General features: G+C 49.4%; 2 protein-coding genes across 14 annotated transcripts in view; one reads left to right on the top strand and one right to left on the bottom strand.

Annotated features, from left to right (window-relative positions):
- Positions 1–20,719, top strand: part of CRTC1 (CREB regulated transcription coactivator 1) — a 39,429-nt gene extending 18,710 nt beyond the window's left edge. For 10 of the 13 annotated variants that reach the window (XM_085211510.1, XM_085211508.1, XM_085211509.1 and 7 more), the window contains 10 exons: positions 499–593; positions 1,881–1,966; positions 2,359–2,402; positions 2,698–2,918; positions 5,305–5,438; positions 5,510–5,767; positions 7,426–7,527; positions 11,281–11,367; positions 11,993–12,173; positions 12,838–20,719. In XM_085211510.1, coding sequence (XP_085067636.1) covers positions 499–593; positions 1,881–1,966; positions 2,359–2,402; positions 2,698–2,918; positions 5,305–5,438; positions 5,510–5,767; positions 7,426–7,527; positions 11,281–11,367; positions 11,993–12,173; positions 12,838–13,049 — 1,420 coding nt within the window. In that variant the 3' untranslated portion in view covers positions 13,050–20,719. The remainder of the gene's footprint in view (positions 1–498; positions 594–1,880; positions 1,967–2,358; positions 2,403–2,697; positions 2,919–5,304; positions 5,439–5,509; positions 5,768–7,425; positions 7,528–11,280; positions 11,368–11,992; positions 12,174–12,837) is intronic. The other 3 variants (XM_085211513.1, XM_085211514.1, XM_085211518.1) reach the window with 3 other exon arrangements.
- COMP (cartilage oligomeric matrix protein) overlaps positions 13,740–22,567 on the bottom strand; it is a 31,204-nt gene continuing 22,376 nt past the window's right edge. The window contains exon 25 of the mRNA XM_003213294.5: positions 13,740–22,495. Coding sequence (XP_003213342.3) covers positions 22,449–22,495 — 47 coding nt within the window. The 3' untranslated portion in view covers positions 13,740–22,448. The remainder of the gene's footprint in view (positions 22,496–22,567) is intronic.

The raw sequence follows: 22,567 nt of genomic DNA, 5'->3' as shown, positions 1-22,567 counted from the left end.
GTCGTGTGAGCTGCCATCGTTCACGGGGTGTGGAACCTGATTTCTTTTTTTCTCTTGTGTTATTCATTGAGCTGAGCAGCCTTTAAGATTGAGGTGTCAGGTGCTGTGGTCTTTTGAAAGGTGTTGAAGGAGTGCTTTCCTCTAAGATTGGCATCACCAGAGGATGTGTAAGAAGCTTTCAGCTTGAGCCGAGTTATTTCATCGTGCTCCACCTCAACAAAGCTTATCAAATTATTTTCTAGCTGTGGCAAACAGCTTTTCCTGTATCCCTCTCAATCCCGTTATTGAAACAATTACTTTTCAACCTTGAACTAATTTATTCTGTGAATTGATTGTTTCACAAAGAAGTGATGTCTGCTATGTACCGAAAATAGATTTTGTTTTTTAACGCAGAGCAAATGCAGATTTCCCTGAGTTGGCTGCATTTATCTGAGATGGAGCATTATTCACTTAGAGGAACTGATGATCAATTTTTCCTTTGTTGTGTCTTCCCCTCAGGACAAATTCAGACTCTGCCTTGCACCAGAGCACGATGACCCCAGCTCAACAAGAATCTTTTTCAGGAGGATCGCAGGACATGCAGCAGAAAAGAGGTCAATAGGATATGGGTCCTAATTTGTCAGTTTTGCATTGATGACTTCAGAGGAGTTTCTCATAGTTAACTTCATTAAATGCCAGCTATGAGAAATTAAATTCTGGAAATTGATCACGCATTGAAATATTAAAGGCTGCTGAACTTTTTTTCTGGCAGAGTAATCTGATGTGAAGAGCTGCAAATCCATCATAAAAGCCTTGAGAGTTTGAGTGTAATTCTTCAGGTGCAGTTGCTCAGCAGGATGCATTGGCTGCTCTGGCAGAACTTCAGCCCTGTGGTGTGTGCACACTGACTGTCAGAAGCAGCACCAAATCACCTGGGGGATTTTGTCCTGGAGCCCTCCATTCTTTGGGTGGCATTCGGAGCGTTTCGCTCTTACAAAAGCGTGGTGCCACGGGGGTTAATGAAGGAACTCTGCCACAAAGTGGCCGGGTCTCGAGTCTTTGTGGGGTTGAGGTCCCTGTGAGTGTGCAGTGAGAGGCACTGCTTACAGATGGTACTTTCTGGTAGTCTCTCTGCAATCCAGGAGCAGCACAGCCCTCAGGCACTCACCATTCTGGTGCCCTCTGCTGGCCCTTGGTTCTGCTGTCAGTGCACGAAATCTTTAATTGCTCCTAAATCAGTTGAGAAAAGTATATTCCTGAAACAGCAGAGATGGGTGAGTGCACGAAGCTTGATGTGTGTGCACTGTACTGCAGCTCTTCCAAAGAACGCTTCTGGAGCCGTAAAACATGGAATAGAAATCATCTTGAATGGTACTGCATAAATTTGGGTGTAAACGTGGAACTCTGCTCGTCATCAGTTTGAAGAGCTGTTGCTATTACAGCTCTTAGTGGACTTTCTTTTGCTGTGTTTTGCCACCTTGCTGTTAGCACAGTGACATTCTGTTTGCTTTGATCAAATGTGCTTGGAATGTGGGGAAGGAACAGCTTTGTAGTTGCTTCTCTATCCCAGGGGATGTGGTTTGGGTTCTGCCCTTCAGGGGTTGTCCTCTTGGCCACCCATGAGATGTAACAGCTGTGTATCACTTGTGTAAGATGCAAGAAGGAGGCTCTCAGGACACCCTTCTCCATTTACTTGCAAGGGGGTGAACTTGGAGGCAAACACTTTTTAAAGCACTGCTGAGTATTTGTCTGCCTCGTGTTTGCTGTGACTTCCCGTAATGGTGAGCAGTGCTCTGCTTCGTGTTGAGTGAAAATGGCTCACTGGAGTGTTCTTTGGAGTGGTGACACTTCTGAGCTGAAAACTGATTTCTGAGAAGCTGCCCTTTGTTTCCACGTTTTAGTTTTGCTGCTGACTGTCCCTGGAATGGAGGAAGCCACCTCTGAGGCAGACAAAGCCCTCTCTAAGCAAGGATGGGACACTAAAAAGGTAGGAATCTCCTATTTCAAAGTACAGAGCTTTCATTTCCTAAACATATTTAGGTAAACTAATGCTCTAAATATTGCCAATCAAAGCGAACTGCTTGCAGAGATTAGAATTACATTCTATGTTTAGCAGCAAATCACAATACATTAGATCAGAAAGGCTCTTTGTATGCATTTTGATTATATTAGGAGAAACTCTTAGTGAAATCTGAGCCTTGCTGGGCCGGTAAAGCAAAAAAGATGACAGGTCTTTTCTGAGACCTTGGCAGAACTCGTGTGCAGGAGAACAGCTCTACTTTAGAAATGAATTAAATAAGATTTTCTGAGTAAACTATGTCGTAAGCATTAATTCCTAGCAATATCTTTGCCTATAAAAATGTCTTCCTTCTATTTTAGACTGGGTCATCAAGACCTAAATCATGTGAAGTTCCAGGAATCAAGTAAGTTTTGAGCAATTCGTTTTAGAGAGCACTGAGATCTTTAGGAAAGAATGTTGTACATTGAACGTTTGAGTTTTCTGCAACAGCCTTTGACTGTTTAAGTGTGGAACAGACGTAAAATGAGCCAGAGCTACTGCTGGTGTCCCCTTGGTGCCATGTCTCATTTCCTAGTTTCGGTAGACCAGTTAATGTTTCTCTATATGCATCTCCCTTTTTTGCAAATGATTTTGTGCAGATCTGCCCAGGCTGAAATTTCGACTGAGCGCTGGCTTTTTTTTCTCTCTCCCTTTTTTAGCATCTTTCCATCAGCTGACCAGGACAACACTACAACCCTGATTCCTGCTACGCATAACACGGGCGGCTCCCTGCCGGACCTGACAAACATCCATTTCCCTTCCCCCCTCCCCACGCCGTTAGATCCCGAGGAATCCACCTTCCCTGCCCTGAGCAGCTCCAATAGCACTGGGAACCTTGCTGCCAACCTGACTCACCTGGGCATCAGCACTGCCACTCAGGGTAAGGTCGTGGCTCTGCGCTCTTGTGGCAGCTCGTCCCTCACACCTCTGCCTCGTGGCGTGGGAGCTGCACTGCTGGCTGCTGCTTCACTGCTGATGGACTGGTACAGGGCAAACTGCAGCATTCAAGCACACCCCTCTTGTAATTAATTGTACCTAATCCCAACACCGTTTGCATTATGGAAATAACCAAAGGTCTACTTCAGGTTTCGTTCCTTGAGGATGTTTTTTTTCCCCAGTGTGAGGATTCTTTTGAAGAGAGAACATTTCCTTGCTTCCCCCCTTGCTCCTTTTGTCTTCTGAGCAATCCCAGCAGCACAGAGCCCTTACAAGGCGTGCTGGTTTTTGTGCATTTGATTGCCTGATTCTTGAAAGTATCCCAACTAGTCAGGGTACACAGCAGGGGAGCAGCACCACATCCATCCCAGCACCTCCCAGCACTTCGGCAGTGAGGATATGCAGCGTTTGTTGGGGCTTTGGGGCTTTGGCAGTTCTGATAGGTTGATTTTAAAAAAGTAAATCGTAGTGATGAGCAGATGATTTCCAGAGTTGTCAACTGAAGCAAATGTTCTGAAGTGCTGATTGCTGTTTTGTTTCATCGTTTCACTAGGTTCTACCTGAGAATAGCTGTGCATAGGGTTGCCTTTGGTATTGCTAGTGCTGGCTGCAGTCCCTTCATTCCTAGAACAGGAAAAAAGTGCTTTGTCCAAAAATAGAAGTTGTGTATTTCCTGTGTTAGGCAGGATTTGCTTCCCTACTTAAAAACCTGCTCTTATATTGGAGAAAGGAAAGAATTCTAATCAGGTTAACGTGGTGCTATGGCTCAGCTGCTAGGTTTAAGCACGAATTAAGAGCACGGTGCTGTTCAGTGAGTTTTCTGGTCTCCAAACAGACTGCACAGCACTCCGGAGATGAGCTGTCACTCACACAGAGCTCAGCAAGTGTGCATTAAGAAAGGCAGTGTGATTGTGGAAGGGACAAACTACTTCTGTGGAGTGAGGCCAGATGGGGCTGCTGGCGTGTTTTTTCTGTTTTTTTTCCTTTTTTTTTCTTTCTTTCTTCACTACCCACAATTAGCAAAGTAAATGGGATAAAACCAAACCGGCTGGTATGTAATTGCTTTGAAAACATTTCCTGGTCTATGAGAGATACTGCAGGTTAGCAGGGTGCACTCACTGGTGGTTTTTCTGCTTCTTATTGGACCCTGTCCCGTAGTTTAAACAACGACATACTCAGCGTGGAGCTTTTAAAACCCATTTTCTCAAACCTTCCTTTCCTCTCCTTATCTTCTAGATCTCTAGCTGAAAACAGAAATGCTTTTGGGTCTGTAGTAGGAGCTGTGTGTGCTGTGCAGACACGCCTGTGGCAGCCCCAGGAAAAGGTGGGGAGGAACACCTGTCAGGTTATGAGGAGCTGCCAACAGCTTAGGCTACACATTTGTGCATTTGAGTTTGTCGGTTCGCTGACACGTTCCGTGAGACAGTGCTGATTTTTGCAAACATCACGCGGGAAGCCAGGCAGCCTTCAGAGTGCACTCAGTGAGAGCCGCTTTGCCTGCTGGCTCCTTGGCAGCCCGGGCTTCCTGGCTTTCTGGCAGCCTGCCTGGAAGCCTTGAGCAGGTGCCAAGTGCCGAGGAGCTCTCAGGTTTTTGTGAATTCCTCCTTTCTGGCAGCTCTGAAAGAACAGCTCACTAGCTAGATTGTCCTGAAATTGCTTTACAGGGTGCCTCAGTTCCTCTTGGGTGAGGCTGAAAATAGAGAGGTTTCAAAACTTGCAAGTTTTGTCTTGGATTTGAGTAAAACTGCACTACTTGAGCTGTGTGCCCATAGCTCCTGTGAGGTCACAGTTCTGTAGAGCGTGAGGGATATTTCCTGCCTTCCTGTGTGCTGGTGTGCCATTAAAAATGGCGTACATCCTGTGTAACCAGTTTTTTCCTTCTGCATTTTCCATTAAATAGGCGTTTGGGTTTCTTTATATCACGAGTGCCCTCTGATTAGCCTCACTGCATATCCGCTATCTTCTTCCTGAAGCTGGAGCTCCTACAAATGGAGCAGAAGGTGCTGCTCCTGAGTTCCCTGTGGGAACGGCTCCGAGTGTTTCTGGAGAGCACTGAGGCAAGCAGCGGTCCGGAGCTGCTCTGCCCATTGCAATTTCAAGTTGCCGTCTGCCCGGTCCTGACCAACTGTGACTGGCTGAGGTCTGGGATGGACCACGGGGATCTTCCTCTCTTCCCGATGCTCTTTAGCCTGACAAAATTCATTGCAAACCGGCCAGCTTTGTGGCAAGGTGCTGTCGATCTGCGCCACGCGTTTCACGGCGGAGGGAACCTCTGTCCCTGTATCCCGTTGCCCCGCTGCCCTCTGAGCTGCTTTGTCCCTTCCTGGCAGGGATGACGCCGCCGGCTCCGTCCCAGCAGCACCGGCAGCCCAACGTCAGCCCACTGTCGCTGAGCGCGGACTCGAGGCGGCCGCAGTCCCAGCAGATGTCTCCTACACTTTCCCCTCTGTCACCCATCACTCAGGTAGGAGTGCCTGGAGAAGGAGTGTCAGGAGTTCCCTGGCAGCCTGGGTGACTCTGATTCTTCTCTTTAAGGCCGTGGCGATGGATGCATTGTCTCTGGAGCAGCAGCTTCCCCCGTACCCGTTTTTTACCCAGACGACTTCCCAGCAACAGCAGCAGCCCCAGGTGGTGAGCACCCTGCCTCAGAACACTCCGTTAATGCAGACTTCTGGTTTACAGCGAGGAGCACAGCTGCCCCCGCTCTCCGTCACAGTACCTTCCACCATCCCACAGTCGCCTCCGGGCAGCCAGAGCCAGAGCCAGCCGTCCATGGGAATAGACATCAACTCGGTAAGCCGGGGCAGGGCTGGAAATGGTGCCACTCCTGTCCCAAAAATGTGCTGGTGTGCAGCCCGGTTCTGAGCTCCGGCTGGACAGCCCTTGTGATGGGTGAACCTCTGGGTGCAGAATGAATAGACTTAGAGTGGTTCGATTTAATGCACTTCAGGTGCTTTGTAGACAGCAGTTGGCTTTAGAGCGTGTGCGCAGTGGCTGTAGTTTCATAAAATGGCGTTCCCTGCAGCTCTGTTTGGTGAGACCAGCTCCAACTGTGGATATCAGTGCTTGGAGTGCTTCACTGGAACAGGCTGCCCAAGGAGGCTGTGGATGCCCCATCCCTGCAGGCATCCAAGGCCAGGCTGGATGTGGCTCTGGGCAGCCTGGGCTGCTGGTTGGCGACCTGCACACAGCAGGGGGTTGGAACTGGGTGAGCTCTGTGCTCCTTTTCAACCCAGGCCATCCTAGGATTCTGTGATTCTATAACATGTCCTGCATGGATAGGCTGTCAGGCTGTTAAATGAGTGCACACCCAAATCGCAATGGACACGTGGGGCTTTGATACAGAAGCTGCTAACCTGCACTTCCTAAAAACTGGGGAGAACTGTGCTCTGGCCACTGTGCCCTGCTCTGCCAGGTCTGGTTGTGTGACCCTCCTGGCAGGTAACAGGAGGAGCTCATCTGTGATGGTGGAGCACCGGGTTGTGGGTTGTGGCTTTGTGGAGGAAATGTTAACAGTCTGTGCTGGTAAGTGCTTCTTGGAAGGAGCTGCCTTCGTGTCAGGGTTAAAGGGAAAGGGCAAAGCAGTGGTGGGAAGGATTCCGATGCACTCACACTGTCCCAGTGTTCTAATACCTACCCAGCTACCAGGACAGGTGATTCTGATTTCCATTCTCTGCTTTCTGTGTTGCTTTCCTCATCCTTAACTTCTTTATCACCTTAACTTTTAGGGAGCTGTGCAAAGGGCTGCTCTTGTTGTCTGTATTCTATTCAGATGCTTCGGGGAGCTGTAATTTGTTCAGGTCGGGGATTCTCTGTGACAAAAAAACAAAAAGGCAAACCTCTGAAAAGACTGTCAGGAAGACTGAGAACAGTGTCAGCATCACTGATGTGAACCTGCAGAATGCAGTGGGAATTCTTAGACGATGCCTGTTGCATGTCCTGGGTTCAGTGCAGCTTCGAGGAGGGTTTCAGTCCTTGTGGTTAGATACGTGCTTCCATCTTGGTAACACAGCCAGGCTATTTCAGACAGGGCAGAGTAATGTGAGACGGACTCCGAGTGTGTTGTAAACAAGTTGAGAATGTGCATGTATGGCAAACGAAATTGAGAGTAATTAAGTAAGTTATTCTGAGATTTTGAGACTGCTTTTCCCCAGACTGTAATCTGACCAGACTTTTCAAAATTGAATTTAACTGGAAACTGAAAAAAAAATAAAATTATTTGAATAGTTGGGCTGTCCTGCAGCAGCACCGTGCTCTCAGGGTCTGCACCGTGCTCACACCTTAACTCCCCCTCCTGTGCCATTACTCACAGTAATCTTGTCTTCGTGTAGAGCTGACAAGTGCTGAAGAGGACGGTTTCTCCCAGCTTCCTCAAGCTGTGTTCACCAAAAGTTGCTAATTTTCCAGCCTTCCATCAAGCCCATGGTCTCTAATTCTGTGTTGTTCTGTAGGCTTCACTCCAGCAGTACCGCAGTAATGCTGGCTCCCCAGCCAACCAGTCTCCCACCTCTCCTGTCTCCAATCAAGGCTTCTCTCCTGGCAGCTCCCCTCAAGTAAGGGACTCTGTGCTTCCACAGGCCTTGCTTCTTGTGTCTGTTTTAGTTGAGTCTCTCCATTACTGACCCATAGTTGTCTCACTGTGAGTGTGTGTGCCTCATGCATTACTGATGTCTCATCTCGTGTGCGGTTTCATTCCGTTCCAGAGTTTTTCTATAGCTGGTGAATTGCCTTTTTATTGACCCGAGCTGCTTACTGGGGCACCGCAACGCTCAGTTACCACTTTGGGGCAGACGGCAGCTGCAGGAAGATGCTCTCAGTGGGCAGTGTTGTGTAGGGGCTGAAGGTGAGGGGGGGAGGGAGAGGGGGACGCTTGTGAGCAGACCCGTGGGGCTGCTCCGTTCCCAAATCCCACCTGTAGGAACGAGGCGAGCAAAATTCTTACAGAGCGTCACAACAGGGGCAGAAAACCCATTTTCTGTTTCAGGATTTAACGCTTAATGAGGATCCTGTCTAATAAGTGCTGCCCCTTCCTGGTTCTGAAGCAGAAGCTGCCCTTCTTGCCTTCAGCCACAGGAGGGTCAGCGCTCAGCACAGAGCAGGGTGTCAGGGCTGTCTGCGTTTTCCCTCACCCTTGCTTAATTGCTTCTTCACTTTTTTTTCTGGCAGTTCTGTTGCGCCTCAGAGGAAGCAAGCAAGCTTGACTTTGCTGGCTGCCACGAGGAGCAGAGCTGCAGGCAGCCTTGCTGGGTGTTCCCAGCTCCGGAGGGCACTTGTGCAGCCCAGGAAATTTTGATTTTGTGATTTTCTTTCCCCTTTGATTTTTCAGTGGCTCTTGGTTTTGTCCACAGGCTCGTAGCCCTTTGGGGAAGCCTGTTGTCACTGAGGAAAGAGAAAACAGCTCAGGAACAAAGCAGACAACAAGAGGTAGTGATTATGGGGGCAGCTCCCAGGGAGTAGGATCTGGAGAGCAGTAGAAGCAGATTGGTTCCAGCAGCAGAACTGCCCGTTGTGGAGCAGTCTGCCTCTGCCTAACGAGCGTGCAATCAAGGAGGTGCAGCCAGGACAGCAATTGCTCCTTTTTCTCCCATCACTTTTAGGTTAACTCATCCTGCAGCTTTCCACTGCAGTGTTAGTGACATGTCGCATACGGTTCATTCACCAGAAGCTGCTTTTCATCTTTCCACATCTCTTGATCGATTTGCTCTTGTGTTTTAGCTGTCTGCTTGTTACCTGGAGGTCTTCCTGTTCCAACACAAATTGAAAAGCTCTGCTTGTAGTTCTCAGCTTTGTGTGTGCATGGCTTTTCACTGGCAGTGGCTTGTGCTTTCCTCCTCTAACACCTGGCGTACAATTCCAATTAGATAGAAATCTGCTTTTTTTTTTTAGTGGAATGGCTGAATGCTGGATACATGGTATGTATTTTTAGGCTAATAATTTAAGCCAGGGGTTTGTGGTTTTGTTTTCTTTTTCTCCTTGCAGTCACCACATCATTAACCCAAGAAGATGAACTGTTGACAAAACAGACCTCATCTAGTGTTTCTGTAGGACATGGTGTTAGCAAGATGTTCTTCCCAGAGTTGTCAGTAAATTATTCCGGGACTCCGAAGTGTTGACGTAATGACATTCCCAGTTGATTTCCTTTGGGAGTTTCAGTGCTTACAAATGCAACAACTGGTGTACTTCAGGGCTGAGAAACAACGTGGGCCTGTGAGTTTGGTTTGCAGTCCTGAATGTAGGCTGGCACAAGCGGGTTTTGTTCTCTGTTGGTTGCTACTGGTGTTTCCCAATGCTTTCGGGATGGGAGCTTAGCAGAATGTGGAGATCTGAGGTTGTGCCCTGCTTCTAAAGCTCCTGCACCAAAGAGATGTCAGAGTTGGCAGGACAATACCCAGACCTCGTCCTCCTTGGGGCTCTCAGATCAGTGCTGGAAACACAGCTGTTATCCAGAGCAGCTCTGCTTCACACTGAGCAGTGGTGTCCTGAATGCAGTTCTCCATCAGAACAGACAGACATCCGTCAGGCGTCGCAGAGCCCTGCGGCTGGGGATGGGGCCTCTCCTGCTCTGCTGCAGAGGGCTGCAGGGTTACTGACGGCTCAGCTGAACGGGGCTGAGTTGGAGTAGCACGGAAATGCTGATCTGAGGATAGCTGGGCAACAGGCGACTTATCAGTGTGGTAACGAAGCAGAGCATGTTTAATTATCAAGTACAGCTTCTGCAGGAGGGCTTCGCTTTCTGCCTCCAGGCGCCGTGTGACTGTTACTCTGCATTGGGTTCCACCCTGCTGCTGCAGGGGGACACCTGGGAGGGCAGGAGGAGCGCTCCCAGGAGCAGCAGTTTCCCATTTTCACCTCTTTCTGAGGAGGACATTGAGTCACAAAGACCCCATTGTAGTTTTGCAGTCATAGCTGTGACAGATCATAAGTGAATGCAGTGAATCAGGACTTTATTTCTGTCCGTATTCAGGGCTCAGGCTGTGTAGGAAGAGTGGCTCCATTTGGTTCAAGTGTTTCCTCCGGAGAAATCCTGCTGTGATCTCCTGTCACAGCAATCTGGCAGCTCTCGCTCCTTCCCTGAGGCCGCGCTCTCACGGGACAGCCAAGGGTTCTGCCTGAAGGCAGGATGGCTTTTGTTAGCTTTAAAAGGAATATTGGAATATCAGATTGCTGCTTTCCTGCTTTGCTCCTCTCGTGAGGAGTTTTGTACCAAACTCACCCTCCTTGCATGCAGCCTGCAGGCGAGCTGAGATGTGCTGCTGGTGGAGGAGGACGCTGGGGATGCAGTGTGCTGTTTGTGAGATGTTCTGTGCTGCTGGGGACGCGTCCCACATCCCAGCACCCCGAGCTGTGCTCAGCTTCTCCCTGTGCTGCTGCAGCTGAATTGTCTCTCCAGTGTATATCTTAACATCACATGCTGCCTGTGCTCACAGGGAGAAGATTCAGAGCCTGAATACGTAGCTAAAGCATCTGGAAAACGCTGTGTGAAATGTTTTGTTGTCTTCTTCCCCCCCCCAGGGCTTAAGCAAACTCTCCACGCAGATCAGTCTTACAGAGCCCCGTCCCCATGGGCTGCTGGTGGTTGTGAATCGGGAGTCGTTGCTTCGTGGGGCAGCGATGTTGGAGCACTGCCCCACAGCTCTGCTCACTTCGTCTCGCCGGAGGGACCGGCAGAGTCAGCAGGGGGTGCAGCTCTGCTGGGCTCCTTGCACAGAGCTGCCGGTGGTGCTTCGCCGTGGCTCCTCTGATCTGCAGCTGCAGTGCAGAGTGCAGCTTGGCTGTCGCAGGGGAGCTGTGCAGAGCTGCAGGGCTGCGCCTCGCAGGAGATCCGCACGGTGCCGCAGGGCTGTGCCTCGCAGGGCTGTGCCTCGCAGGGCTGTGCCTCGCAGGGCTGTGCCTCGCAGGGCTGTGCCTCGCAGGGCTGTGCCTCGCAGGGCTGTGCCTCGCAGGAGATCCGCACGGTCCGCAGGGCTGCCGCAGGGCTGTGCCTCGCAGGGCTGACCGTCTGTCCGTCTGCACGCAGGCTGTCCTGCACAGCGAAGTCCCGGCGATCCTCGTGTTTCTCGTGCGGCCCAACGCCCTCGTCTGCATTCGTTCCTCAGCAGCTTCGTGTCGTGTGTCCTCCAGGCAGTTTGTCGGGTCCCCGGTGGTGTCTTTGTGCCCCTCGTGGGGCTGTGTGGCACAGCTGGGTCTGTGCACAGGGAGCTGAGCAGTGCTGCCCAGCGGGGAGCACCGAGGGCTCGGGCTGCTCACACGCCGTGGGTTCCTCTGTCTGAGACCTTTGCACCATAAAGACTCTGTTTTGTTTTCAGCATTCTTCCATTCTGGGGAGTGTATTTGGTGACTCCTATTATGATCAGCAGATGACAGCTAGGCAGGCTAATGCCCTATCCCATCAGGTGAGCAAATTCATCTCCGACTTTCAGCTGTCTCGGCCACTTAAAATAAATATAATTCAACTGCTGGTTATTCTGTGTAAGATCACGCTCTGTCCTTTTAATTTTACTTTCTTATTTTCCGTTTGCAACACGTAGGGATCTCTTGTCTTCCCCCCATCCCAACTTCTCCATCCCCATTCCTCCCTCTGAGCCAACGTAGCAGATGTTTCTAAATGTGTTCTGCCGAGTTGATTGGATTAGAAATAATGACAAGGCTCTGGCAGCAGGTAAAATGTCTTCCAGGTAAAATGCCTTGAGGCGGTGCTCGGTGGGCAGAGGCCCCAGGAGGTAGCATGAATTGGTTGTGTTTCTTCTTCCTTCCTGCTTCGTTTTAAAGCTACCGCATACAGTAACGAAAGCACCGCTTTTATTTTGGCATCCTCATTTCCCCACGTTCCCAATTTGGCAGTGAAGTGTTCTGGAGAGTTAAGTAAAGTTACACCAATGTTTTGACCAACAAAAGCTAAAGATGAATTTGTTTGCCTGCCTTTCTTCACACCCCTTCCCATCCTTGAGCTCTGTAAGTTATTTTTGCTGCCTTTCCCGATGGTTGGAAGTAACAATTCCTTTGTGCCTTGGTCTTCAGCTCGAACAGTTTAACATGATAGAAAACGCCATTAGTTCCAACAGCCTGTACAGCCCCTGCTCCACGCTTAACTACTCCCAGGCAGCAATGATGGGCCTCACCGGCAGCCACGGCAGCCTGCAGGACTCACCACAGCTCAGCTACTCCAGCCACGGGAACATCCCCAACATCATCCTGACAGGTGAGCAAACCCCACGCTTTGCAGAGCCCAGCTGCCCTGGTGCTGCTGCCTCGGTTGGGGAGAGCTGGGGCAGGAGCTGGGTGTCGCTGCTCTTTGGGGCTCAGTTTCAGCTCGTGTCGGTGCTGAGTGCCTGGCTGCGGGGCTCCTGCTCCGTCCCTGCCATCAGCACAGTGCCCTGCTGCTGACTCACACATCCATGGGAGCTGAGCTCCTTCCTCTGCCCAAACTTGCCAGCGGGGATTATTTCAGTGTTCCATACGGTGGAGAATCTGGTCGCAGTTGGACATTTGGAAGCAGTTTCTGCATAGGTCACTGAAAAAGCTGGAGTCGAATCCGTCCTTCAGCCTGGGGCTCATACTGATGAGAATAATGCAAACTGAGGTAATTGTTCCTAAAGCAAAGGGAGAGTGGAGACCCGAGAGTTGTCCCTTTGTAGCCTCAGATACACTTAGATGAGTTTTGCTTTGCGTTGTCATCGAGGTGCTCTGACAGCTCTGTAGTTCATCCGGCTGGAAACGAGGACAGATTTGTCTCAGCTCCAGCTTCAGTTCAGTCAATGATTCGGGAATTAAAGCAGGCTTTTTTTTTTTTTTTGCTGTATCTTAATGTTGTGCCTGGAGGGTACATGAGGAGGATTCATGCCTTTCTGTCCCTCTTCCCGCAGTCACAGGAGAATCTCCTCCCAGCCTATCGAAAGAACTGACCAGCTCCTTGGCAGGAGTGGGCGACGTCAGCTTCGACGCCGATTCCCAGTTTCCTTTGGATGAACTCAAAATTGACCCTTTAACCTTGGATGGACTGCACATGCTGAACGACCCGGACATGGTCCTCACCGACCCCGCCACAGAGGACACGTTCCGGATGGACCGGCTGTGACGTGCGGGCGCCGGGAGCTCGGGAGCGGGGTTGTTCCTGGATCAGCCGAAGCAGAGAGTCCGTGGGTCAGTCGTGTCAGAGCCGGAGCTGCTGAGAGCCGGAGCTCTGTCCTGTACAACGTGTACAATGAGTAAAGCTTGTTGTTCTAAGCTTGCAGCGCTGCAGACCCCTACTCCCTGTCGCGCCGTATTTCGCCCCTTATCCACTCATTGCCATTAACGAGCAAGGAGTTTCCATCAGCCTTCTCCTCTCCAGAGCCCCCCCTCCCCCACCAAAGCTCCAGCGTTAAGTTGTCAATTTATCCTTTGCACTAGAAGGGGGTGCTCTCGGGCAGGCGAGGGGGGTCCGAAGCCAAGGGAAAATTGATTCTAACGAACCAAATTCTGGCTGTGGTTGGAGCGGGGGGAGGCACCCAGCAGTGCCCCCTCCTCCCCCACGCGTCGGGAAGCAAATCTCTGCATCGCCGCCCTGGGGGGGGCAGGGGAGCTCCTGCGGTGTTGTCTCTGCTTTGTGACAGCTGCTTCGTAGGGCGAGCGCTTATTCCTTGATCGATGTGCCCCGTTTGTCTGCAGGTGTTCCTCACGTCCTTCTGCCTCCCTGCCCTGAGCAAACTGTGCACGTGGAGGAGCCGCCCCACGGCCTTTGCAGCCGGCGACTGTAAACACTATTTTCAAAGCTTTTTTCTTAAAAAAAAAAAAAAAAAAAAAAAAAAAAAAAAAAAAAATTATATATATATGTAATATATATATTTATATATATGTATACATATATATGGCATTTCTGAGCACACAAAAAAGTACTATAATTCATTACTTGATGAGCACGGAGGGAGGATCAGAGCGTTTTGAAGCAGCTGGAGGCAGACAGGAGGAGAGGTGCAGAGCAGAGGTCTGACTTTGCTCAGTGAGAGGTTCCTGGGCAGCAGAGGGGCATTTCTACAGCAGTGCCCGGCTGAAATCATCACAACTGGTCTTTATTTTTTATTCTTATTCATTACTTATTCTGTTACCGTTATTTATGATTTATTTTTTTTAATTTAAGTATTTGGATATTAGCGAAGTAGCTGTACTACATACCGCCAACTGAAGCACTCTATGTAATACTTGTACATCTTTTTGTGTTTTTATTCCAGAAATATATTATATATATTATATATATATATATATATAGGTATTTTTAACTAACTGGAATTCTAAACAGATGTTGAGCAGCAGGAAGCTGAGGGTGTGGGTTCCCTCCGCCGTGGTGGAGCAGTGTGGTCAGGGTGCAGGGACTCCTTTCAGCGTGGGGTGAATCTGCTCACCCACCCCATGGCCGGGCAGCGCAGCACCCAGCAGCACATTGGGCTTCTGGTGACCCACAGCAGACGATTTCTGTTGGTCCTCATTGCTGCGGTGTGGCTGAGCCGTGCGTTACAGCATCCTTTGCTGCCTGCTGGTGCGCAGCTGGTGAGTGCAGCGGTTCTGTCTGCACTCCCAGGGCTCTGTCTGGTTGGAAAGATGTGTTTAAAGGTTCTTTGGGAGCATCACTGCTGGCACTGTTACAGCACTGTCGGTGTGACACCGAAGGAGGCACCGTGCTGGGCTCTCAGTGCGTGTCCCTCCTCAGCAAGGTTAGGAGCTGGCATTATTTGTGTTTCGTTAACAAAGCAACCATTATGTGGTGCGTTAACGAGGGGCAGCTCCACACAGGAGGGGCGGAACGCCCACGTTCAATGCACCTTAATTAAAGAGCCCTTTTAGTTCCCATTTCCAGCCGAGTTGTTCCGTGTCCCTCTGGCACTGCTCAGCCCAGAGCTGCACTCAGAGTCACCAGGCTTTGCGTCCGTTCATTGCCAGCTGCTGCCGGCTTTAAGCAGAGCCCTGCAGCGCTTCTCCCCGCTCCCGTTGGGGTTTGGAGCTGCTCATGGGGCTGCCCCGCTCCTAATGAGTTATACACATTTCTGTGTGCTTCCAGAAATCAGTGGGACGCCGTCCTGAGATTCGTGCAAACGCTGCTGCGCGGAGCCGCCGTTGGGATCAGTGTGTCGGGCTGTGTTTGCTCACGTTTGTGCCGTTAGTTTGGACCATTTGCACTAAAAATGTTTTTCTTTCCATCGCTTCCCCGCGTCCGTCTCTGCAACTGGAAGATCCCTCCCCGTGCAGCAGGGTGCCTTTGTCAGCAGTGTTTGTTGGGACGCACGCCCTGCAAACTCCCAGCGTCCGCATTTCGGCTCGCTGATGCTCTTTCAGTTTGAGAAAACCCAAAGGCAGCCCCGACTGGGAGGAGTGCCATCAAATGGGTGACGTGGAGCCCTTTGCTTTGAGGCAGCCACAGAGGTACGGTGTGGGTGGGGATGCTTCTCGCCGTCCGTGTGTTCTTTGCAGTTCTGTCCTCGGTGGGATCCCTGTCCGTATCGCTCTCTTGTTCGAATGACTCTTAGACATTTGCGTGTCAGTTCTCGTTTGTGATCTATTTTTTTTAAAACCAGTCACTTCAGAATGGAGCGTCCGCGTAGATGAGATTCCTAACTGGAGACTTTCACAGGGAGCTGTTGCTAAATGCTACCTTCTAAGTTTTTTTAAAACTACACGTGTATATAAGAGATCTTGTTTATTAGACTTGTAAGTAGACGTTTAAAATGGCCTTAATTTAAAAAAAAAAACAAAAAAACAACAAAACAAAAAAACCAACAACAACAACAAAAAAATCACATCTGGATGCAACTGTCCAAATTCGGGACCACGTGGCTGAGAGGTTCAGGATTTGGGAGGAGGAGGAGGAGGATGAGGTCACAGCACTGAGCGCTGCTTCAGCAGCTCCGCGGCCGCGCTGTGCTGAGCAGGGGCTGCCCCCCCCTCTGCCCTTCTGGTTTGCACTGCGTGTGCATGAGAGCAGCCCGTGGAATTGCCAGGTGGAAACGTGGAGGGGAGCTGCGGTGATCGGTGGTTGTGGTTGACGAGCTGTGAGTTCTGTTCTCACCCCAGTTGTGGGAGCGCTGGGAGCTGCTGCCCTCAGATGTCGGAGCGGGAGGAAAAGTCGCGCAGCAAAAAGCTGCTGGTATCATTTCTACCTTCTTCAGTTAAATATTATCACAAAGCTGTGTGGGGTCGGAGTTCCCATCTGAACGTCCCTGCTGGGTGAACCTGGCTCCTCCCCGCAGCGCGCTTTCGTACAAATAAATAGAGAGAGCTCCCAAGCTAGACCGTTGCATTTGCCAATACGATGGGGAATCCCTAGGAATGAACTTTCAGTTTATAGAATACTGTGACTTTCAAAAGAAATCCAGGTTTGTGCTGCTTCCTGCAGTGCAGGCGGGGCCCTCGCTGTGCGTGGAGGCCGTGTTGTCACTGCGATGGATCCTCGGGCTGAGCTCAGCTCCCCGTCTGTGTGGCTGCAGCACAGCCCCGTCCCGCGCCCTGGCTTTGCATGGCAGCAGCACTTCGCCCGCGCTCAGCCGCGAACCCTTCTGTACAGAAAACCCCTTCGGGTCCCGTTTTTCTTCATTTAAAGAGGAGGGGGGAGAAAGGTTTTCAGAAAGATGCTGTCAGTTAACCGAAGGAGGCTATTGACCATTTGTGTATTTTATTAGCTTTACAAAACAAAAGGGTTTCTGAGGAAGTTCCTGAGAACCACTCAGCAAAAATGTTTGCGGACCAACCGAAAGAGAGCCGCCCTCTGAGTTCTGCTCTGCTCAGCCCGAGCTGCGTGCGCCCTCACAAAGGGGCTCCGGGGCCGATTCCCCCCTGGGCAGGGAGAGCAGAGCCCGGCCAGGAGCACAGCATGCATTCCTGTGAGAAGCAGAGCCCCCGTCACTGTGATGGCAGTGTGAGAGCGCAGGTAGCGTCTGTTCCGTCTGTGTTCTTTTTAAAAAACAAACAAACAAAAAAAAAAAAAAACCCAAAAAATGGGGAAAAAAACCTAACGCTGATTTGTAGTGTTCCTGTTCTTTGTATTTCTAGTTGCATCTTATTTATACTGCGCAGTGTAGGCATGGATTGCATGTCGGTTTTCTATGCGGGCACCACGATGACATGATAACTGTGTACTATAAATCATTTTTACCTTTTTAAACAGAATCATTGTGTGGAATTTCTATACTGCAAAACGAAACACTACATTACGTACTCTATTCATTTGTGTTATTTATTTTATTTTTCGCTGGGGGGAGGGGGGTGGTTTGAACTGTGGTGTATATTGCCTTATGTGGGCTTGACCAATTTTATCAAAATAAAGGCCTGAAGGGGTAAATGCACTGCCTGGTTTCTTTGGGAGGTGGAGCTGTGGCTGTCAGAGGGGCACTGCAGGGTCAGTGCGTGGCGTGGGGAATCCGTGTAGAAGGGAAAGTGTGGGATGTGACTGCAGGGAGCCTGGGCTGAGCTCTTACCCACCTTCTGGGAGCAGCGCAGCCTTCCCTCCCCTCCCCACTCCTCTCTTTCTCCCCTCCCCTCCCATTGCTGGTGGGGACGGCTTCGCTCTCTGCTTGTTGCAGGTTTTCTGCTTTGGGGATGGGAAGAGTCTGTGAGCGCTGTGGATTTCTGCAGGTTGAGGTAATGAGACCAGAAGTCAGGAGGAGCGGAGCAGCCGCCTGCTTTCCCCCTGCAGCTGCTTGTGGACGGTGGCTTTGCGTCCTTCCATCCTCAGGTTTCAGGTGCAGCGCGTCTCCTTGGCCCAACGCGCTGCGTTCTGTGTCGGGATGTTGCTCCCTCTGCCATTTCCTCGGTGATTTGTTGGGCAGCTCTGAACTTCTCTCTGAATTTCAGCCTTCCCCGCTCACCGCATTCCGGGTTGTAGCAAAGGGCTCTGGAGCAGTGCCTGCATCTGTCTGCAGGTCCCACAGCCGAGCTGCAGTGGGTGCACAGCAGTGAGCACTGCTGGGAAGGAGCCTGGTGCCAGCTTAGGAAGTGGAGCGATTTGGCAGAAAGCACCGTTTGGTCTATTTAGCAGTTTTTATCCAACGTTTTGTTCTAACATTCTGCCTCTGCGTTGGAGGAAAGGTCTGACAGATGCGAGCAGAGCTCTGCTCCGCTGCCAAACGTCCCCCTGTCCCCAGGGAGCAAGGAGCCCTCGGTGCTGGGCCATGGCTGCGGCCAGCAGGGACGGATCTCTGTGGGATCTGATGTGTTTTCCTCACTGCTCTTTGATGGCATTTCTGTGAGACACCGAGCAGTGACAGCACCTCAGACGGTTCTGACAGCAGATGATGGGATGGCAGTGGAGATGATAGGTTTGACTGTTTTACTCCTTAATTTTCCTGCCTTCAGCTTATACAAATTCCTAAATTCCCCCCTTTTTTTCTTTTCTTTCCAATTTAACTGTGCAGATAGATGCTGTTTCCCCTTCTTGGCTGCTGCTGTGTTCAAACAAAGCCGATGGGTTTGATGGGTTTTGATGAGTCTGATGCTCAGGGGCACAGATTGCTTTTGTTCTGCCATCGCTTTCACTTCTCGTGCTCCGTCACCGAAGCAGGGCACACGTTGTAGGGCTTGTTCCAGAGTGTGGACGTGGTGGTATCTCAGCTGTCACCAATTGTTTGCTGCTTTGAAGAGGTTCTGCTGCTGCCTGCCAGGGTCGGGGCGGGCGCTGGGTTCTGCCTGTGCTGTGTTGGTTCTGATGATTTTTCCTTTGCTTTGAGCCGATGGTCGGGACAGAGGTCACCTCACACCCCCAGCTCTGGAGCTGTGCTGCGTTTTGCTGCTTTGTTGTGTTTTTAAGCTCGTCCGGTGCTGTTTGGAAGAACGCTGTCTGTCTGTCCGTGCCACCCACCCACCTGCAATGAGCAAATTCAAAACTGATGCAGCCGGCCCTCCCCCAGCTGTGGCTTAGCAGACGCATTCATGTCGGCGTGGCTTTTTTTCTGTTAAAGTCAGTGGTCGTTAACACACGTTGGATCACGTTTTGTGGTATATTTCTTAGTCTGATTGTGGCAAATGAGAGTGAGGTGGGCCTCGCAGGATAGGGGGCAGAGGGGTTTGTGTGCTGGCAGAGCAGGGGGCTGAGCTGTGGCACTGTGCTCTTCTACTCCATGTTTACGTAACCCCAGGAGGCTTTGGGGGGGGACACAGTTAAACAAATATTATCCAGATCTCATCTCCTGGCCCACTGTAGAATATCCTTCAACAAACAAACGCGGACGGAGGGAGCAGATGCAGCAGACAGACTTGTGTGGGAATTGAGGGCTGCAGAACAGGCACAGATCTCCCCCTGCTCCATCTGAGACCTGTGCAGATCGGTTCATCCTGCAGCTAGATGTGCTATAGAAGCTTAAATGGTCATCACTGACACTTGGCGAGGGGAAGTCTGGGATAAGGGGTTTGTATTTGTGACAGCAGTGACCGAAGCTTTGGGAGTGGGGCAGGTCTGGGTGTGCATTTGTGGGTTCAGCAGAAAGCAGAAGTGCTGCTGGCTCTCGTTGGGCTCTGCTCACTGAGTGCTGATCTCGTGCTGCCTTCTGAGCTGCTGCGTCTGTACGGCCAAACGGTTCCTTTGCACGCCCTGTGCATCAGTCAGGACACATTTTTTTTATACCGTGGGTTAGGAAAAAAAAAAAGGGGGCAGGAGGTCCCAGTTTATAAATCCAGTTTGAGAACTGTGTTCTGCAGCCGTAGTGTGGAGAGTCAGTGTTTCCTTCAGGAGCTGTACAGGCGTCGGCTTACGGAAACGGAGCTGAGTTCTGCCATGAGTTCTGGCTCTTGGTCAAGTAAGAAAAGCAGCCGTTACCAAACACCTTTGCTTGTGTGCGGCCTTCCAAGGCTCCGACAGGAAAGGGTTAACGTGGCTCAGCTCGGGGATCCATCAGACATTAAATCAGGGAAGACGAGCAGGTAGAACTTCTCTCTTTGCCGAGGAGGTGATGACCATGGAAGTTACGTGGTAAGATTGATGGAGCTGCACGCTGGGGGACAGGGCTCGCTTGAACAAAACTTCCTTTACTTACTGGATCCTGAATGTCCGTGGCATGAGCAGCTCCAGACGATCTACAAGTACCGTACTGCACAGCCACTGGTCTCTGCTCAGCATTATACAGCGTAGCAATTAAAATATTGTATTCCAGTCAGCTATTAACTAATAAGGCAGTAGATAGGAGGTTTTCTTTTGAGAGGAATTAGGACTTTTAGCTACTTTTTCTTGTTACCTTAACAGAGCCCCCATCTGTGGAGGGATTCCTCGTAGAAGAAGTGGAAGTGAAATGTATTAGTGCTTATGGAGGGGAGGTTTGATTTTAATAAAATTAAATACAGCTGCTTTTGGCAGCTTCTCTCACAGACTGGCAGCTAAAAACAACTTTACGTAGTTCGTTGAGCTTGGGAAAAAAATGTCAGATTTATGCATTTTCAGAGACAGTATAATATACTGTTCTTTACAAGTTAACTTTTTCTATTAAAATAATTTGTGGATTATTTCACTGATATATGCAATCCTATATTCAGCTACAGTGTTGGTGGCACAGGAACGCTGGAAAAATTGTCCCTGCGACATAAAAGTTTTATTTATTGTGTTTTTTCTATAGGTAAAGTGGAAAACTGAAGTTGGCTTTAAGTGTTTGCAATCTGAGAAATGATGTGAAAAAGCAGCTCAACTAAATGTACATTCTTTTCAACCTTTTCTTTTTTGTGTGAAGGCTTTTGTCTTTGTATCTTTGCATTATTTGTAAATGAAATGTAATAAAAGTTCAAATGTTTTTGTCTCTGGCTGCTTAGCTTTTTCTTCCTTGGTTGTGTTCCTTGTTTGTTTGCTTTTATTGTGAAGGTTTTCACTGTTGGTCTCTTGGTGTTTATAAACAAACAGCGAAATGGAAATATTTTGGTTAGTTGGCTTCTTACAGCTATGGAAAATGAACTCCGTGCAGCATCTCTGGCCGTGCCATACTGGAACTGGTTTCTTAGAAGCTACAGAGCATTCCTTGAGTACTTAGAGCTATTTTGTATAAGAGCTGTTTGTAATTTGGGCTGGCTCATTTGCATTTCTTCCCGTTGAAGAAGGAAAACTCAGTGTCTGTCTTCATGACAGTCTTGGAATGGTGAATGGAGATGTTCTCAAAGTGCTGTGATCAGCAAACAGTCTAATGAGCCACTTAGCAAAAGTGGGCTCCTTTCTGCACATCTCTGCTTGTGCTGTTGCCTCCTGAGTGTGAAATTCAACTCCGTTGTGCTGGGAGACCTGTGCTTGGTAAAACGTGGTTTTAGCCATCAGCTTTCCAGGAGGAAAGTTTTGTTCACACCTTGCTTGTTTGGGAACATTTAACAGAAGCAGCACTGGATGGTAAACAGGAGCAGTGTTTGCCATACAGTCTCATTCTAGTTTGCAAAACTGCAGTTAAGTGTTGAGGAGGAGCTGCCTTTCTGATGAAACCATGAGCAAGTTTCAGTATAATTGGTGTGAGCTGCTTGCATGAAACATCTAGCAAGACTGGGCTTTTATTTTTTTAGACAGACTGGAATGCTGCTTGGTAACTGTTTAGCTGGGAGAGACGGAGGATCTCAGAAGTGCAGGACTTAAGACTTTCCAGCTTACAACTACAGAAGCCCTTTGTGAGTGTCTGCTGTACCCAGCCCAAGTGAGCACCTCTTAATAGTGATGGCTTCACTTTTCCCTCATCCTCGGCTGTTTCTTGGAGTTCTGGCAGTGTCATAACACAAACCAAGTGTAAGGCCTTTGCTTATCATTCTGAAATCAGCTGCTGCTTATCTGCAAGAATGAGGTGGGATGGTCTAGCTAGAGGAAGCTTCTTGACTGAAAAAACTCTCTGTATTCATACTGCTAACAGAATTATTAATTCAGCTGAGGCGCTCCAGCCATCCTCTTGCACTCAGCTTTTGAGCTTTTCTTTCTTACATACCAGTATTGGAAAAGTTTTAGAAGAGGAAAAAAGCAACGTGACCAAGGAGAAGTCTATTAGAGTATTTATTATCCAACATTCCAGAACAAAGATACTCTCCCTAAAGTGCTTTTTCTTTTTTTTAATACTTTGTGAGCAACTTGGACATAGGCTGCTTTCTGTGACCCTTTCAGACCTGTGCTGGATTTGCTTGAGTAGGTCTTGAAAAAGATAACATTTATACTTGAGAGCCTTTGAGTAGGGGAAAAAAGTCCAGGGAATCATCCACACTAATCTTAGTCAAACAATTCAGCTACTGCAGTAGCTTCTCAGCACATCTTTCTCCATGTAGTGTAGAGAACAGCAGCACAGGCTTCGAGGCACACTTGACATCTGTGCTTCTGCTGTTCCAAGAGGATTTTGTAGCATTTACAGAAAAGTTGCTGTTGTAGAAAACATGCCAGATAGTGCAGTGACACTTGGTGCTGTGCAGAGTGCAGTGGTATATTACTTACAGTTCTTTATACAGTATACCAGAGGCAACAGTGGGGCAGCTGAGCACTTTTTTATAAGCAAATTTTGTTGGACATTTAAAACTCAGGCTAGTCTTGCTGAACTTTAAATGTTTCATAGTCTTCTGGAATAGTATCTAAGGAGATAAAAGTAAATATAGATTAGAAGTAGAAATGAAGAGTAGAATTAAGCTACTGCTTGATGTTCC

This window comes from Meleagris gallopavo, chromosome 30 (assembly GCF_905368555.1).
Source record: "Meleagris gallopavo chromosome 30, MGAL_WU_HG_1.1, whole genome shotgun sequence".
Lineage (NCBI taxonomy): Eukaryota > Metazoa > Chordata > Aves > Galliformes > Phasianidae > Meleagris > Meleagris gallopavo.
Note: the sequence above shows the minus strand (reverse complement) of the source record. Positions and strands in the feature narration are given on the sequence as shown.